Source organism: Garra rufa, chromosome 5, assembly GCF_049309525.1.
Source record: "Garra rufa chromosome 5, GarRuf1.0, whole genome shotgun sequence".
Classification (NCBI taxonomy): Eukaryota; Metazoa; Chordata; class Actinopteri; order Cypriniformes; family Cyprinidae; genus Garra; species Garra rufa.
The window spans coordinates 57445837-57465849 of record NC_133365.1 but is presented as its reverse complement, the minus strand read 5'-3'; the positions used below and the strand labels follow the sequence as shown (position 1 = coordinate 57465849).

General features: G+C 38.3%; 1 protein-coding gene across 1 annotated transcript; it reads right to left on the bottom strand.

Annotated features, from left to right (window-relative positions):
• Positions 1–12632: 12632 nt before the first annotated feature.
• LOC141335742 (E3 ubiquitin-protein ligase RNF170-like) lies at positions 12633–19834 on the bottom strand. The gene is made up of 7 exons (XM_073841286.1): positions 19526–19834; positions 18048–18225; positions 17887–17962; positions 15712–15820; positions 15553–15626; positions 15244–15375; positions 12633–12914 (listed from the first exon to the last, which is right to left on the bottom strand). The coding sequence occupies exons 2-7, from the start codon at positions 18185–18187 to the stop codon at positions 12645–12647; spliced, it is 801 nt and encodes a 266-aa protein (XP_073697387.1). The 5' UTR covers positions 18188–18225; positions 19526–19834; the 3' UTR covers positions 12633–12644.
• Positions 19835–20013: the final 179 nt, after the last annotated feature.

Here is a 20013-nt window from a genome sequence, read left to right as displayed (position 1 = left end):
GTGTGTGCGTGCGTGCGTGCATGTGTGTGTGTGTGTGTGTGTGTGTGTGTGTGTGTGTGCACCCCCTTTACAACATTTTAATTTTCAACTGTAATTTCATTACGTTTTTTATGTAACAGATTACAGTTATATTTATTTTATAATTGAATGACATAACCCTGTTACATGTTCACTCCCCAGCACTGCTGACGAATGATACTCTGCTGCAGTCTCTCACAGATCTGCTGCTCTGACAAACACTGATCAGACTCTGGGTGAGTTTACACTGAACCGACGGCACCGGGTTACAGCAACGATAAACCTTCATCCTCTTCAACTCCTCATCATCATCATCTATTAAATCCAGTCAAACACAAATGCTGTGATTTCCTATCTTTCTAATGATGTGCTGCTCTTGTGTGGCTCGAGGTCTTCAGCAGAAGGTCGAGTCTTTCTGGAGAACAGCTTCTCGCTGGTGGCACAGAGTGAAACTTCACTGAGCTGTTTGAGGAGGCGGTTTTATTTCCACTCAATAAACAAATTAACCCCAAACCGCCACATAAACGCAGTTTAATGAAGATGAAAATCATTGTGGTGGAATTAAGTGAGTTCTGCAGAATCAAATTAAAGGAGACGAGCGAGATGCTGAGATACCGTGTGAGAAGAAGAGAAGAATCGTGCCATCCGTCCGGCAGACACGCTTCACCTTCATGCAGGAATCAGCTGTATGTCTGTCCTGGGAAATAAAGAGGTTTATTAACTTCCAACAATAAAGCAACCAGCTGCTTTTTGAGTTTTCAGTAGTTGTGCCTATGAATTTAGACTGGTTCAGCCAAACTAACATTTTAAATTAAGTCAACCTTTCTTAGTAAGTACTAGTGTTGGGTCGAGTCCACGTAAGTCGAGTCCGTGTCGAGTCCGAGTCTTTAACCAGTCGAGTCCGAGTCAAGTCCGAGTCCAAAATGGGGCGAGTCGGACTCAAGTCCGAGTCCAAATGGGTCGAGTCCGAGTCGAGTCCGACCGAGTCCAACTAAAAACTACTGTTTGTCAGTATCTTAACCTTGTTTTAATTTGTACAACTACAATAAGGCAATGACAATTTAAATGTAACAAAAGGAAACCTCTGTTGCATATTGCCATTTTGATTTTTTTATTTCACACCATCTCATTAGTGTCCTGCTCAGCAAACTTAAAGTCATGTAACAGAAGTTATGACTGACTTGATATTATGACATATTTCAGAGTGAAACAGCTTTTAGAATGTGGGAAGGACAATGTGGGAATTATAAGGGAAGGACAGGACTGTACCTACGAGTAAAAGAATGAATCTGTGATAAAGGGAGGGGTAGGTGAAGAGATGGACAGCTAGTGACATATTTTTCTTAGATGAAAATGAGGCTGTGAGGGTTAATGACATGGAAGTCATGGAATAAAAGAATAAAATTCTGACTTTATTTTCTCAATTTCGAGATTATATCTCACAATTCTGATAAGAAAATACATTCTCCCTTTTCCTCTCAGCTAAAGTCATGAGTTTATTTTTTCCCTCAGAACTGACAAACTTGCTATTGCTGCGTTAAATTGAGTTCTAAAGTCTTAAATACAACATATAAACGACATAAAAATATTCTGAATTCTGAGATAAAATAGGTAAATGTAAAATGTTATAGGTTTAAATAGTATTTTTTTACTGACATAACTGTAACGTCTACTCCAAATTGGTCTATTGACAACGGGCCATTGAATTATTAGAAAATAATGCACACCCAAGTAAGTAAGTAAAACATTCTCAAGCTTACTGAAGGAAAATAAACAGTCTAATAATTAATTACAAGCAAAAGCATAAATAAATATAATAATCAAAATACAAATGAAATAGTTTTATACGTTTTTCAGATTGATCTATATAGTAAAGTATACCACAGAAATAGTGTACTACAAACATTTAATGAAGTAATAAATGTAAAAATAAAACTATCTACAATCTTCACCGTATATAATAAATATAGATGATTCTTATTAAAATTGCTAAACTGCTTCAAACAAGAGCAGTGAGTGATTTTCTCTTTTTATTTTGTTGTTTGATTATGACGCAGTCTGTGGCAGGTTTACACTGCTGTCGCTTTAAGACCGGACGCACAGATCATATATTTTGACACATCTGTATTTCTAACTCAACACAAAACCGATAGCATTTACATGAATGCTCTCCAAGACGATGCATTTTGACATGACCTTTCGTGTAAGTGTGTAGCAATAGAGAAAGAGTTTAATTCAGCATTGTGCGCTGACTGAGAGGCAGGCTTTCAAGTACCGGCAAGACTTTAAAACACATGCCAATAATACTGAATGTCACTTTCGTAATAATGCATCGAGTCAGTAAAATTTCCATCAACTGTCCCTGGACTCGGCTGGACTCGGCAATAATTCCCGAGTCCGAAAAGCTCGAGTCCGAGTCAAGTCCGAGTCAAAATGCATCCGAGTCCGTGACAAGTCCGAGTCCGCTAAAAATTGTACTCGAGACCGGACTCGAGTCCGAGTACAAGTCCGAGTACCCCAACTCTAAAGTACAGTAAGAGTTAATACAGTAAGTATTTGCTAAATAAACTATTTGATTAACTTTAAGGCACTCCTTAAATTAAAAATTACAATTAAAACGGTGTTTTAATTAAAATTCAAAATTAAGGAAAACAGTCTGACACCGTGGTATAATGAGCACACTTGCGCACTAAAGAGAGCAGCCCAGAACACGGAGCGCAGCTGGAGGAAAACAAAACTAGAGGTTTGTCGCACCGCTTGGCGTGAACGTATCCGATCATACACAAACGCATTAAAAATGGCTAAATCTGATTACTTTTCGTCTCTTTTAGAAGAAAACAAACATAACCTAGGTATTTATTAAATACAGTGGCTAAATTAACAAAAAATAAAGCACTTACAGCACAGCAGTAATGACTCTATGAACTACTTTACTTCCAAGATCGATACTATTAGAGATAAAATTGTAACCATGCGGCCGTCAGCTACAGTATCGCAGCATCATCTCGAATCCTGTCAAAGATACTAGAAAAGGTAGTATACTCACAATTATGTTCCTTCTTACAGAAAAATAGTATGTGTGAAGATTTCCAGTCAGGATTTAGACCGAATCATAGTTCTGAGACTACTCTTATTAGAGCTACAAATGACCTGCTCTTATCATCTGATCGTGGCTGTATCTCTCTGTTAGTGCTGCGTTTGAAACTATTGACCACAACATTCTTTTGAATAGACTTGAAAATTACAGTATGTTGGCATTGTTGGAAGTCCATTGGCATGGTTTAAATTGTACTTATCTGACCGGCATAGCAGTGGATGACGAGGTATCATATCGATCACAAGTGCAGTACCTCAAGGCTCAGTACTAGGGCCATTAATTTTTACTCTTTACCTGTTACCCTTGGGAGACATCATCAGGAAACATGGTGTTAGCTTTTACTGTTACGCTGATGATACTCAGCTCTATATTTCTTCACGGCCGGTGAAACATTCCAATTGGAAAAACGAATGGAATGCATAGCTGATATAAAAACGGGATGACAAGTAATTTCTTACTGCTAAATTTTGAAAAAACAGAGGTGTTAATTATTGGACCTAAAACCTCTGCATGTAATAACCTAAAACACTGTCTAATACTCGATGGCTGCTCCGTCAATTCGTCGTCGTCATCAGTCAGGAACCTAGGTGTGCTATTCGATAGCAATCTTTCGTTCAAAAGGCACATTTCTAGCATTTGCAAAACCAAAATATATAATATATACAGTACAGACCAAAAGTTTGGACACACCTTCTCATTCAGGTGTGTCCAAACTTTTGGTCTGTACTGTAGATATGAATTCAACTGAAAAAACTTGTGAAAAAATATCTTTCAGGTGGTCAAATAGCAAATAGCAAACAGTGGAGCTCTGCAGCCACCTACTGGTAAAAGTTATTTGTAGTTGTTGTTTTTTTTACTTTTAAAACTGGATTTTCCAAAAGATGGGCAAAATTCTTACACTAAACCATGTGAAATGATCCATGTTATCCCCATGAATTAAAGTTAGAAATGTGGGTCTTTTATCAAGTGAATTTTACATAAAAAAGCAGTTTTTGTATTAAAACCCATTTAAAAATATTTATTTATTAATTTGTATATATTTAAAAAATATCACTAACCCACTGAAAACTGCACAAATGTAGAGTAAAAACTTTAATCAACAGAAAAATATACAGTACAGACCAAAAGTTTGGACACACCTTCTCATTCAAATGAATGAGAAGGTGTGTCCAAACTTTTGGTCTGTACTGTAAATCAAAAATGTATCGAAATGACGACCTGTGCTCTCGATGTCAAATGCAGAAACGTTGAATATCAAAATCAACTGCGGGCGGTAGATCATTTTCACATTTAGCGCCTAAACTCTGGAACAATCTACCTAACACTGTTCGGGAGGCAGACACAATCTGTCAGTTTAAATCTAGATTAAAGACCCATCTCTTTAACCTGGCCTACACTTAACACATTTCTATAATCCAAATCATTTAAAGGATTGTTAGACTGCATTAATTAGGTCAACCGGAACCGGGAACATTTTCTCATAACACCTCGTTTCATCAGAAGAAGAATGGCATCTACGCTAATATTAGTCTGTTTTGTTCTTATTCCAAGGTCACTGCTGCAACATGGAACTTTTGCATTATTGACACTAGAATCAGAATGAGCTTTATTGCGGGTATGTTTACACAGACTAGGAATTTGTTGTAGTGACAGAAGCTCCACAGTGCTACAGAATGACAGTGACATGACAACACAGATTATAAAAAGAACAATATACAAGTATACAAGACAGACAATGTGCAAAAACAGCAAAGACACAATATACAAAATATTCAATTACTATGTATAGGTATATAACATGAAACTAGTGGTGGGCCGTTATCGGCGTTAACGTGCTGCGTTAATGTGAGACTCTTATCGGCCGATAAAAAAATATTGCCGTAAATCTATTCTCAAAGTTGGGTTGGGAGCTGGGTCTATACTACGCAAGCTATGATGACTTTCACCTTGATAGTTTAGCGCGGATGTATGCCTAGCTGAATTGCACTGTAGGGGGCGAGAACGAGTCTTCGAACCTGTGTGTATGCCTACTGTGAAATGACCACATCAAACGTGACGTGCTAACATGGATGCAGCTATGAAGCCGAAGGGTTTGCTTCAGGGCAGGGGCGTTGCTAGACCCTTTTTACTGGGGCACATGCGTGAGTTATAATTTACCTTGATAATCCTGAAATAAAGACATTAAACTATATGCAACAACTGAATCGACGCTTCTAAAAGTAACGCAGTTTAACCGAAGACTATGCACGCAGATATCCATGTCCTATTTAATACTGTAAAGTTGCATTGACACAACCCATGTTGTTAAAAGCGCTGTATAAATAAAGGTGATTGATGAACCTGATCACTGTAATCTCACTAATAAAGCTACCGACATGCTCCAGCTGTTCCACTTCCTCTGCTCCACAACAATTGAACTAAACTAAAGGCCTGCTAACCAGCTCATCCTCTAACCCAGTGTCTGTGGAAGAGCCGTGTTCCTGAGCTTCAGTGCAGATCTACAGGAGGATCGTGAAGCGGGAAACTGCTCAAATCTCCCAGCACTGATTCATTTCCTGTGGCTGTTCACAGACTTCCTTCCTGTTTATTGGAAGTGTGTTTCATGTCATGAGTCACTGTCTACAGCTTTAGCTCTGTTACACACACACACACAGACACACACACACACACACACACACACACACACACACACACACACACACACACACACACACACACACACACACACACACACACACACACACACACACACACACACACACACACACACACACACAGGTCAAAGCAGTACTAGTTCTTCTGGAAACGAAGATATATATTAATAAATCTTCTACATGTGCTGTATGAATATTTCTATGCATTTCTCTATTGCTGGATTTTCCATTGTCTAGGTTCATCTGTAGGTTCAATGTTTTTAATTTGTTTTTGTCCCTGTTTAATCCCAAATTCCCAGATTTGAAAATATAAAAATCATGTGTCATTAGTTACCCTTTGAAATATTCAGTAATTTGTTTTGAATTTTTTTTGGAAAAGTGTGTGAAAAATTGTGTTTTATTGTCTGTCACAATTGTGAGTGGTGGGATAATGTGTATACTGAATTAACACATGTCTTCAGTCATAAAAATGGTTATATATCTTAGCCCAGCTATTTTCCTTGTCTTTTATTTAAGTCTGATCACATTCTAGGTGACTATTATGCATAAAAAGTCTTATACAAAATTGATAGGAACACTGAGTTAAAAGACTATATATACATCGTCAACATATTTAAAAATTGTTAGTTTATTGTAACATATATCATCAACTTGTCATATTAGTGCTAGCAGTGTTGCAACATCAATATTGTAACTTATTTGTAACATTAGAACTTTTGATTTAGTGCAATATTGTGTCATTGTAACATTTGAGTGCAATCTTCACAACAACTGCACTGGATTTATATTGTAGACCTCAGTTCACTGTTATCCAATTGTCAACATGTTTACTCGTATGACCACGTATGACCACACTCAACAAAATTAATATATGTGAATTTATATATTAATACTAGACACCTTAGAGAGAATGTGTACCAAAAGTCTTTGTCATAAATTTATGTTAACGTACTTTACTAGCCTTATGTTTTGGAGCTTTGATGCCGCCATCATCGTCTCATGGTGCAAACAGGAAATAAACCGCTCTGGTCATGTGACACTTGGCACAAACCATGTAAAACTGCACATATTTAATTTAATCCATATTTGCAGGAAGTGCACTGGAACATCAGTCAGTTTTTAAAATGAAAACCTTTTTACAGTCAGGAAAAGAAAAGAGAAAAAACGCATATGGACATGTGCATAGACGTGTGCAAGATTGTTCCCTGAAAATGACCTATTTTAAAGAGAAGCAGCTTATTCTGTTCAAGACCCGCCCACTTAGACAGGAAGTGATTGTTTGATTGACACGACAAGAGATGAATCATGGCCAGAAAACACTCCAACAATCTCTTCTGTGTGGAACGCGTGGATCTGAAGATTTCAGACTCGTGAAGATCTGCTGATGTTCCAGACTCACAGTCTGCTGCCGATTCCTCCTAACCTGCTGAACGCCGTCAAACACAATCACTAGCTCTTCCTCAAAATATTAACCTGCTACTTAAAAAAAAAGATTCTGTTTTCTGGCAGACCGACACTAATTTCTGCAACTTCAAACGAAACCCAGGCATCTGCCCTCATACAGTATGGCAGGATCGCTTGTGTGGGCGTTGGGTTGGGCATCACACACACACACACACACACACACACACACACACACACACTTACACACTTACACACTTACACAGAGACACACACAGAGACGTACAGACACTCCTATAGAGCCCTACCCATGATGCTGTGCCAGACGGGCAGAAGGGCATGAGAAACAGCAGGTCTTGGGTGGGACGCAGCATGATTCCACCTCTCCATTTACTGACCCAGAACATGAGAGACAAACGCACAGACTTCTGGGAAACACTGGCCAGTGCGTCAATGCTCCTGGCTGCGGCTCATTCCTCGTGTAAAGCAGTGAAGTGAAGGATGATGGACGTGAAGAACACAGTCACGCAATAAAATGAACGCGACACGCTGCGTGAAGAAGAGAAGAGATCATTATAGAGAAAAAATCCAACCAGTGTCACAAATCTCATCTGCTCATTAGAGACCGAGACAGATCCTGCAGTGTGTGTGTGTGTGTGTGTGTGTGTGTGTGTGTGTGTGTGTGTGTGTGTGTGTGTGTGTGTGTGTGTGTGTGTGTGTGTGTGTGTGTGTGTGTGTGTGTGTGTGTGTGTGTGTGTGTGTGTGAAAGATATACATGGAATAAAACTGGATAAAGTTTCGTTCATTTACTGTAAATCAGCTTTGCCAGATTTGTGCCGTATCCGTGCAGCACACATTCAACTAAAGCAAGAATCTACATTTCTGTTTAAAAGTAAATGCAAAAAAAGTAAACACACCCTTGTGTTACAGCGATGTTCTCAACAGATTTCCATGTTGACACACAAGTCTACTATTTTAATCCAGGACGGATAAAAGACAGTCAGTGTGTGTTTACTCTGAGAGCAAACGATCATCTTGACTGGCAAAAGCAGTTTCTTCAAAAGACTTTGGGTTTAGCAGTATTTCAACAATCCACTCTGGATGTTCTACAGACTAGACGTACATCTGCAAATACATGTCTACCAACTCTCATTAGAGCATTAGTCTGCTAGGTTAGGGTTAATAGAATAAGCAGACATGTAGCTGCAAATTTCACAAATAATTACCAAAAAAAAGGTAAGTAGCACAGTGAATTAAACATTTTACAAGCACACAGACTCAAATAGTGTTTTCTTGTAAAACATACTTCAACAATCTTTGCTTTATTTACAACTTGGATTTTTTTTGTTGCAATGCATCCACTGCTAATCAGATATTTGATTTAAAGCACGAATAATGTAATATTTCTATGTAGACTAGTGTGACCGGCTTCTATTCTCCTGGTTTATGAACAGCAAACAAACGGTTACAGGACTGATACTCACTTTCACTAGATGCAATGTTTGTAATGTGTCATTATTTATTTATGATAACAATACAGTTTCAATTAACAAAACAATTTTACTATAATTATTTTACTGAGTTATTTAATTTGTTAGGTCACTAGCAATAGTTTAGGCGTACAGCCCTGGAGCTGGTTACATAAACTTCTTAGACTAGTCTCAATAGTTAGTCATCTAATTATTTTTCTTTAACGCTGGTCATAACATTTTAAAGTTACATAAAAAGTAGACTGGTCTAATTTTAATCCAAAAAGTAAGACAGATTAACCCAGGTCAGAGTTGGTCAGACTAGTTCTCAAGATGGTGGCTGTGTCTCGGTCTACAGCATTCATTCGTGTTTGAGACAATCAAGATTATTGCTTATAAAGTCCATCAGACATTCTTCTAACTATGAGTGCAACTACATGTCAACTAACTCTCATTAGAGGATAATAGGCTGTCAGGTTAGGGTTAGTAGAGTAAGTTGACATAAAAAGTAAAGTTACTTATAACTCATCAGCAGAATGTTTAAAGTGGACCATGAACACAGTGTTAGCAGATTATTGGTTAAAGGCAGACACACACACAACATCTTCAGACTGATTCGAGGTGTTTAAGCTGTGCTGGTAAATCACAGCCTCAGGAAATGTACTAAATAAACCACCAGATGAATAAAAAGCAGCCCTTGCCACCTATTTTCTTCTCTCAATTAGATGCAGTAGTGACTCTCTGCAGATGAGCTCTTAAATATGAACTCACACACACACACACACACACACACACACACACACACACACACACACACACACACACACACACACACACATACACACACATCATAATCGCTCATTACACATGAATAACACACACACGACTCCCTGATCACTGACATTTCACTCACTGGAGCGCATCCACCAGAACCAGCTCTCATTACACACATGAATAACACACACACACACACACACACACACACACACACACACACACACAGACACACACACACACACACACACACACACACACACACACACACACACACACACACACACACACACACACACACACACACACACACACACACACACACACACACATCTGAGACAAACACACTGAGTGCTGCATCTCTGAGTGTTTGTTCTGATCAGCTGTTGATTCATTACTCTCTGAATTTAATTCACAATCCAGTTCAGAGATGGACCAATTAGCAGTTAGTCAAGGGATAATAGTCTTACTTTCCGGATTCAAATTAGACCGATCTACCTTCTTATGTAACTGCCTAAAAACTTATGAGCAGTCTTAAAGACAAATAATTAGATGACTAACTTTTTAAGACTAGTTTTAGCAGATTACGCAACCGGCCAAGAATTTGAACCGAGGCGGCAGACAAGAATTAGAAATGAATTGATCAAATGAATAATTAAAAATAAAGCAACCGTAAACGAGTTTTAACAAAGAGAAATATTTGTTAAAACCGGTTTTGACAGTTTGGAAGTTTAAATGTTTTTGTGGCACTTATTTCTTGGTCTTCAGACAGATGGGGCGGTTTATATGTACATGTAGACGAACAGTTTGTTTCCCAGAATGCCATGAGCTGCTGGTTTTCTCAGAAGAGCAGGTGAAGTTGACGTGTGGCCGTCTCCGGCTCTGAGCGGGCAAATCACAGAATCTCCAGACGGACTCACGTTTCAGTAACATCCATCAAACCAGCAATGAAACCCAACATGAACACTCAAATAATACTCATTTAGCCTCCTCCAGCCAATGCAGCATTACTTAGACATGTCATTATTTCATAAACATCCATCTCTTTTTTCATTTCATACATTTTACTGAAGCTGAAGCCACTGGAGGCTCTGCGCCACACAAACCAAACGCCACATACATTTCTGAACAAACTCTGATGATGATCAGTGAAGATGTGTGTGTCAGAAATGTGCAGCTACTGCTCTCTTTTATGGGTCTGAATGACTGAGAGAAGCTCAAATGGACTGAAAAGTAACTAGGGAGGAAAAAAAGACTTTAAAGACCAGAAATTAAAGTAAGTATTCAAAATGCATTTAACTGTAATTAAGGGGGTTGTAGGTCTTTTATTTACCCTGGTGAAATCCTTGAGTGGTTTAGTGTTATGTATTGTGTTGAGCTGATCAGACAGACATCAGTGATCTTCCTGTTCTTGAGGTTGATGAGCGTCTGCTGCCTCCTGCTGCTCACTGAGAGTCCTGCATCAGTCTGCTCTCATCAAGAGGATCATTCAATCTGCTGTCGCTTCTGTTTCTGGAGCAGGAATGATTGCGGTTGTTCTAAAAGCCTACTTCTACATAAAAGTATGAATAAAATCAAGTGCTAGTGTTTTGACAGCATCACAGCGAAACATGGCAGCGCCTGATGATATGATTAAACTGGCGTAAGAGGATTGTTGGGGTGTTGATCACACACATATATGCCCTTGACGGACATCAGCACATTCTCACTGTTTAGAGCTGATCCACATACAGGAGAGAAGCTGATACGGTCTCTTCTAGAACAGATTTATCAGTAACTAGTTGCAGTTCTAATGTGTTTCTGCATCTGAACTCAGCCTCATGGTTCTGAAAATAAAACGGTTTCATGGCAAATCTCACATTTTCTGATCCCGTTCCTCATCCCTATCAAGGCAAAAACATAGTATGCTGATTTATAAACCATTTTCTGGTGGTAAACATGAGAAAGATAAATGAAGGTGCTGTATTGTAAACACAAACGTGTGTTGATGCTGTTCTCCGACTCGTCGTCTGCTTCATAAACAGATCAAGACAAGTTCAAAGTGATTAGTGATTTTTCAGAACTAAACATTAAGAGGAAAAATGACCTGAAACAGTGGAAATTAAGCCAAAGCGTTCACTAAATTCTGCTTCAGATTTGAGTCTGTTGAGACTGCAAAAAAATGATTTTCTTATGTAGTATTTTTGTCTTGTTTCCTAGTATAAATATCTGAAAATGATTGAATCAAGAAGAATTTACTTTACAAGTTAAACAACTTAAGTTTTGTTTTCTAAAAAAAAAGAAAGAAAAAAAACTCAAAATAATCCTAATTCAAAAGCTGAACAAGATTTTTTTTTTTCTTACCCCATTGGCAGATGCAAACACTTACACAATTTTGGTAACTTTTTTTAGAAAACAAGACGTAATATCTTAAGTCGTTTTTTGCTTGTAAAGTAAATGAATCTTGATTCAAAAATGTTTAGATATTTATAATAGAAAACAAGACAAAAATACTAAGAAAATCATTTTTTGCAGTGTCCCAAAACTCCCAAAATGCATTCTAGTCATTTTGCCATGGTCAAAGAGGTTGCAGGCCTAATTTACCCTGGAATAAAATCACTACAATAACCTTCGTGTTTTATTTCATGTGTTATTCTACTGTTCTGCAGCTGTTTATATGTTTATTCAACTAAAACACTTCAGAAAGTCAAAATCAAAAACACAAATGAACTCAGTAAATCTGAGTTAAATTTCATCTTCCAGAATCTTTCTTTAATGCAGACATCAGCCCCTTTTGAATGACACCAACTGAGTTATTCCAAGAGAACATGACAGTCGTGTGTGTGTGTGTGTGTGTGTGTGTGTGTGTGTGTGTGTGTGTGTGTGTGTGTGTGTGTGTGTGTGTGTGTGTGTGTGTGTGTGTGTGTGTGTGTGTGTGTGTGTATATGTGTGTGTGTGTGTGATGTACAAATGTTCAACTGCAGCATGAGTCCATGTGTCATATTTCAGCTCTATCATTCTAAACACATCTGTAATATTGCAGAAAAGTCTCTCAGACATCAACCGGCATGTTCTGTGTGTTTGATGATCTTCCCGCTGCGATGTACTCAGGACACCAGCGTTTTATGAGTTTTAATCTGACGTCTTCTTATGAAATAAATGCGTTGAATCTTCAGTCCATAAAGCCAGCGAAGCAGCACAAAGCCCAATCTAGCGCACAGAAGGTAAAACAGAGCTTTCCCCACACGAGCCTCATCCGGCCAGCCGCTGCGTCACCACCTCGCGGTACATGATGGAGATGTAGATGAAGAGGAGCAGGATGACGAAGAAGTCGTCCATGAAGCCCAGCAGCCCCACCACTCCTTCGGGGATGAAGTCCAGCGGCGAGGCCAGGTACGTGAGCGCGCCCACCAGACACAGCAGGATCCGGATGCGGAACATCCAGAAGAGGCCGCCGACGGAGAACATCTCTCTGAACGCGTGCCGCAGCAGCGTCGGGACGTCCCGCAGACGGTCCAGCAGCTTCAGGAGTCAAACACAAACATCTTTAACATCTACTCTCAGCTGAGATCTAGTGTTCTCATGAACGGACAGTCAGGGATTTACAGCTGTACTGTTTCACAGAACTAAAACACAAAACAACTGCTTTTGATTAGAATTACAGCTTTAGTTTGTTCTATATAGCCAGTAGAAAGAGCAGTGTGCTGATGTTTATACTTGCGTCTGACCTCAATGAAGTGAACAGAATGAACTGGAGATGATTTCCAGTCTCCTATTTGTTTTAACTACTGCATAAGAGCAGCCAGAGACAACTCTTCTGGAAATTTAGCTTGACAAGACATTTTAAACTCCCCAAACAAACTCAAAAACAAATGTCGTTTTGGCCTGATTTTGTCTGAAATGGCGCCACACCGGTTAACTCTTTAATTTACTTGAAGTCCATCACTCAAGCTTCATTTCCCAGCACAGGGGCGTAGGTTTGAAGCTGGCATTGGTGGCGATGTAACAGCAGACAACAGACATTTAATTGTTTCATTTAAAATTGCTGCCAAGGACAATTTAGTAGTCGCTGGTTATTGGTAGAGACATGTCATTGGCATCACCACTAAATTATACACCCTTGAAAATCATAACTGATGTTTTTTAAAAAACCTGGCAACACATCCCTTAAGGAAAATAAACAAACAAACTATGGTTACCAGAAATTAAGCAAGCTTTTGGTACACTATAGTTTAACCATTGTATTTGTAGTAAAACTGTGGTTATACAAAAAAACATGATTGCTACACTTTTACTATAATAAGAAAGTTCATTTTTATAAGAGATTTGTATTTGTGTTGCTGTCTTCACTGCCTTATGGACCGAATCAAACGATTGGCGATGCGTGATCCAATTGCAGCGCTACAAACAGAATATCAATACTTCCATTACAAAGATAACCAACACTAATATTAATATGACGAGCTGCATGAGATGAAAACACTGTATTATGATAGAGTTATAGCTTAAAGGAGTAGTTAAATTTCAGTACTCACCCGCTTGTCTATTGTCTGTTGTCTATCACCCCTCTATTGTTACAAGCGCTATATAAATAAAATAGAGGTGACTTGACTTGACTTGTCATCCAAGATGTCCATGTCTTTCTTTCTTCAGTCGTAAAGAAATGGTGTTTTTTGAGGAAAACATTTCAGGAGTGTTCTCCATATAGTGGACTTCTATGGTGTCCAGAGTTTGAACTTCCAAAATGCAGTTTAAATGCAGCTTCAAAGAGCTCTAAACGATCCCAGCCGAGGAAGAAGGTGTTATCTAGTGAAACGATTGGTTATTTTCTTAAAACATTTAAACTTATATACTTTGTAATCTTAAACGCTCGTCTTGCCGAACTAGACAAGACGAGCATTTGAGGTTAAAAAGTATTTAAATTGTAATTTTTTTAAAAATAACACATCGTTTTGCTAGATAAGACCCTTCTTTCCTCGGCTGGAATCATTTAGAGCTCTTTGAAACTGCATTTTGGAAGTTCAAACTCGGGGCACCATAGAAGTCCACTTTATGGAGAGAAATCCTGAAATGTTTTACTCAAAAAACAGAATTTCCTTACGACTGAAGAAAGAAAGACATGAACATCTTGGATGACAAGCGGGTGAGTACATGATCTGTCAGTTTTTGTTCTGGAAGTGAACTACTCCTTCAATTTACTATATTTGAAAGAGTTTGGCCACTGCAGTTCAGTTGGTGACAGTTCAAGAGGAAATCATCTAGTCATCGCATACCAATGTTCAATTTATTAGCATACATGGTATATTTGAGACATTATTGTTGTATGTGATTGTATTAGTCTACATAGAGTGACAGTCCCTAGCGTTCCCTACTAAATTCTACGCCCTTGCCCCAGCGTTAACTGATCGTGAAGCAAAGGGTTTCATCAGCCTGTGAAATTGTTCCAAACCTATGCTGCCCTCCAAAGACAAAGAGCAATAACTACGCATTTGGTCAAATTGAGTTAAGGCTTAAAAAAAGGACTTTGTAACAATTGTTTTGTCTTGTGGCGAAGTCTGCTGGTTCAATTGTGTCCCGTTTCAGAGAAATGAGAGTTTCAACATGTTTGACCAGCTGGCGTAAAAACTTCAAAGGCATTTTTCTCTGTTTCAGTGTTGCCGTAGTTACTGCACTTTGCCTGTGGAGGGCAGTATGCATTTCTTAAGATATTTTGAAGAATGTTTGCAACCAAATAGTGATGGTCATAGTATGGGAAAAAAACCACATAAGGGTAACAATTGTCATTTTGGCTGAACTATTCTTTTTAAAAAAAGGTTTTCTAAGACAAAGCTTGGCCCGTATTCATACTCACAGAGCGCGGTTGTCCGGAGAAGCGGCGGTTGTAGTCGTTGATGTCGTTGAGGATCAGCGCGGGTTCCACCTGTCCGTCTTGTGTCTGAGCGCTGCGCCCGGTGTCTTGGAAAAGCGGGAAAAGCAGGGTCACCTGACAAAGCAATAAAGGTCAATAGTCAACAAACACATACAGACGTATTCATCGTGTGGTTAGTTGTGATCATTTAAGCTACAGAGTGCAGAAGTGTGACAAACAAGTGCTCATGACTCTAGTATTGCTAGACAGGATGAGCATCAGCTCATGAAAGATTTCAGTGTGGACGTTTACCATCTGTCTACAGATGGGGCAGTTGATGGCTCCGAGCCACGTCCCGTAACGCCAGTACGCGATGATGCACGGCCCTTTGATAAAAAACAACAAGACAGAAACGATTATAGATCAGCAGATACGCTCATGTTCAACTGCTCCGTCTGAGATCAGCCTCACCGCAGAACAGATGACCGCAGTTGGTCTCTACGGGCAGAACGGCCTGCTGCAGACACACGGGACACGACATGTCTGAGTAATACTGATGCCTGGGCTCCGACGACGACCCCTGATGAACACATGATCATGTTTAGAACATGTGACGTACAACATGCCATAGTTGCATTTAGCAGATTACAGCCGGACGAGAATATAGTCACATTTTGAAGCGGTAAATAAACATTCACAAAGCTGTGATTCGTGTTACAGTATATACTGCTCAGCGTGAGTCAAGACATATTGATTTCTATGGGGCTTTATACAAAACAGACTGTTTCAAAGCAGCTTCACAGTAATAAACAGGAAAATAACAGCGTTAATGTTGTAAAGGTTATCCATAAAAACAAACTTTACAGAAGACAATTCAGTTCAATGTTGATTTAATTCAGTTAAATCAGCTACTTGGACAACAATTCTGTGAAATGGAAACATATGAGTATATTTCTTTCTTTTTTTGCATTCTGAATAATAAATAAATATTCCCTACTACAGATGTAACAATTCACTCAACTCATGATGTGATTTCACGATTAGAGTTGCAAAGGGCTGGAAAATTTCTGGAAACCTTACAAAAATTTCAGAAAGATTCCAAATAAATCCTGGAAATGTTCTAAAATTTACCAGACATTTTTGCAACCTTATTCACAATACAACTTCTCACTTTCCTTCTTTTTCTTTTTTTTTTTTTGAGATTTAGGACAAATTATGAAAAGGTGTCCTTTTATTATTTCTCAGTCAAAATGCTGCAAAGGACATTTTAAAACCAAGCCCAAATCAAATAAATAATTAATAAACAAACTAAGGTTTTTCCTGGGCTCTTTCCTTTTAAAATTAGAACTGCATTTTAATCACAATCTAAACATGCAGCATGAGCGGTTTCTGACTGAAATTAAATCATATAATTTAAAAAATATGAAGTGAAATCAGAATGATCTAACTTTGTGAAATTATGCCGCATAGTATGAAACATATCTGAACGAAACACAAACAGCAGACTTGAATCGTCACATATTTTTAATGATTCACATCCTTACTAACCAACGTTAACGATATTTAATGTATTTAGTTCATCCTAAACAGTAAATCATTGACAGGACTACTACTATGAATATTAATTAAGACTTTTGGCATTACATTACATCATATACAAAGAAACAGTCAGTTAAACACTGTGATTTAAACATGTAATAAAAATAAATAAAACTACTATTTGAAACCTGTGTCATCACTGCAAAAAATGCTTTTCTAGCTTAGATTTTTTTTGTCTTGTTTCCAGCCAAAATATCTAAAAATTCTTAAATCAAGAAGGATTTTCTAGATGAGTAAAAATCATTTTCTTGTTTTCAGAAAAAAAACAAGTCAAAATGAAGTGAGTTTTTGCTTATAACAAGCTAAATAATCTGCCAAAGGGGTAAGCAAAAAAATATTATTTCAAACAGACAAAACAAGATTATTTTGCTTACCCCATTGGCAGATTATTTTGCTTGTTTTAAGCAAAAATGCACTTAATTTTGACTTGTTTTTTCTGAATACAAGACAATAATTTTTACTCGTCTAGAAAATGCTTCTTGATTTAAGAATTTTTAGATATTTTGGCTGGAAACAAGACAAAAAATCTAAGCTAGAAAAGCATTTTTTGCAGAGATGAAGCTCATGTAAACAGTCCATAACAATGTCAATGTTGTAAAATTCATCAGTTCAGCTGTAAGCACTGTAAATGTACTGTATGTAAGTATAGAGTTGCATGTACTAAATCCAACTTGAAATATATCCCTGTGTATTTGTGACGTAACAAACAATCAAGCAGTTGAGATCTGCTATAGAATATATACAGTGAACATGTTTTACAGCAGTCGTATATCTAACTTCACCTGCTACTTTTACCATCTGACAGACAGCAGACAGGAGGCAGACGATTGGACGAGGGGCAGAGGGGGCGGATCCACAGCTCAGATTCAAACCTGAATCATATGAGACTGAACCTGATCCTAGATCAGCGCTGAGGGATATTTTTACACGTGGCTCGAGCTCATCACACAAATATAGACCGTAAGCGGGAGCTTAAATAAACAGCAGGATTATGGAGCGCAGCTGCTCTTCTCATTCAGTGCTGAGATAAGGCTAGCGTTCACAAACCTGCTCTGATTGAAGCTGTTCTCTGACCACACGCACATGCTCCTGGTTCTCCGGGTGAATCCTCTGCTGCTCATTCCTGAAACCAGATCAGAATGCATTGTGTGTTATTATATGTTTATATAGTGTGGGGTCAGAGGTCAGAGGTCAGCGTCGGGTCTCACCTGCAGAGCAGCGTCGCCAGACCCAGTAGAAAGGTGACGCTGAGCACCAGCACCAGCAGCACCGGGTCACTCACTCCTTCAATCAGAGAGTCCTCATCTGGAACCATAGAGCTGGGGTCCACACACGCGTCTGCTTCCATTACACCTGCTCATATCCTCCACTCGCTCCTCTGATGACCTAACAACACCAACACACACCTATTCACACCTGCATTCATCAAAGACACACTCAACTCATCAGAACTACTAGAAGACATTTGTAATATTTAAAAAAAAAATGCTGTTTTGAGCTTTCTGTTCATCTGCAAATCCTGAAAAATAAAATGTATCACGATTTCCGGAAGCACAGCTGTTTTCAACACTGAAGACTGCAGAAATGATGCTTAAAATTCAGCTTTGATCACAGAAATCATTTACAGTTTAACAGATGTTCACATAGAAAACAGCTGTTTTACATTGTAATACATTCCACAATACCACTGCTTTAAACTCATACGTATCTCTAAAGTGCATGAGAATAACATTACATTTAAATGTCGGATCAGCTGAGATTAAAGGAGTAGTTCACTTTCAGAACAAAATGTACAGATAATGTACTCACCCCCTTGTCACCCAAGATGTTCATGTCTTTCTTTCTTCAGTCGTAAAAAGAAATGCTGTTTTTTGAGGAAAACATTTCAGGATTTCTCTCCATATAGTGGACTTCTATGGTGTCCAGAGTTTGAACTTCCAAAATGCAGCTTAAATGCAGCTTCAAAGGGCTCTAAATGATCCCAGCTGAGGAATAAAGGGTCTTATCTAGCGAAATCTAGGTTATTTTCTAAAAACATTTACAACTTATATACTTTTTAATCTTAAATGCTCGTCTTGTCTAGCTCGGCAATATGAGTGTTTGAGATTAAAAAGTATATAAGTTGTAAATGTTTTTAGAAGATAACCTAGATTTCGCTAGATAAGACCCTTTATTCCTCAGCTGGGATCGTTTAGAGTCCTTTGAAGCTGCATTTAAACTGCATTTTGGAAGTTCAAACTCTGGACACCATAGAAGTCCACTATATGGAGAGAAATCCTGAAATGTTTTCCTCAAAAAACAGCATTTCTTTTTACGACTGAAGAAAGAAAGACATGAACATCTTGGATGACAAGGGGGTGAGTACATTATCTGTACATTTTTGTTCTGAAAGTGAACTACTCCTGTAATAACATCTCCCATCTGACAGTCTATGAGAATCACATACTGTATGAACACGACTGTCATTATAATAATTATAGCATTATATTTGCACATCTGATGATCTGTTAGACGTCTGTCACGCGGGTGCTGATCTATAAGAATCATATCATTTAAACGTCTGATTATATATGAGAATAAATAGATTATATGAAAACAAACCCACAACAGTGATTCACAGGAAACAGCTGCAGACACACACATCAAACACACACATGATGTCAGTGGCTTCCGTTCAAACACTTACATAAGAAGAACACACCACCGTTTTCAAGCCTCAAACATACTTTCGTAAAGATAATTATTTAGTGTTTGTTTGTGTTTGCGTTGAGGACTCAGTTAGTTCCGCATTCTTCTTCTTCGTCTTTTTCTTCGGCGGTTAATGTGAGGATTACTTCAGTAGCGCCCCCTTCTGCTCCGGAGAGTGGAACAAACAATAGAAATTGTATAATTTCTGAGGAAAAGCGAGAGAATAACCTTATCACCCTATCAACATTTTCTCGCGTATTCATCATATCTTATAAAATCCTGTTCGTTTTTTTTTAACGAACAAACGTCCGCATTCCTCTAGCGTCACCGGGTTAAAAGCGGCGCCTGTCTCATATCACCAAATCTTATTTGCGCGTTTTTTTTTTACCATACTAATTTGAACATATTATAATGTTGTTTCTCCGTTTTAAATCCATCTTTTACCAAAGCGATTTTTTTTTACTGTGAGATTTTCCGTCAGGCATT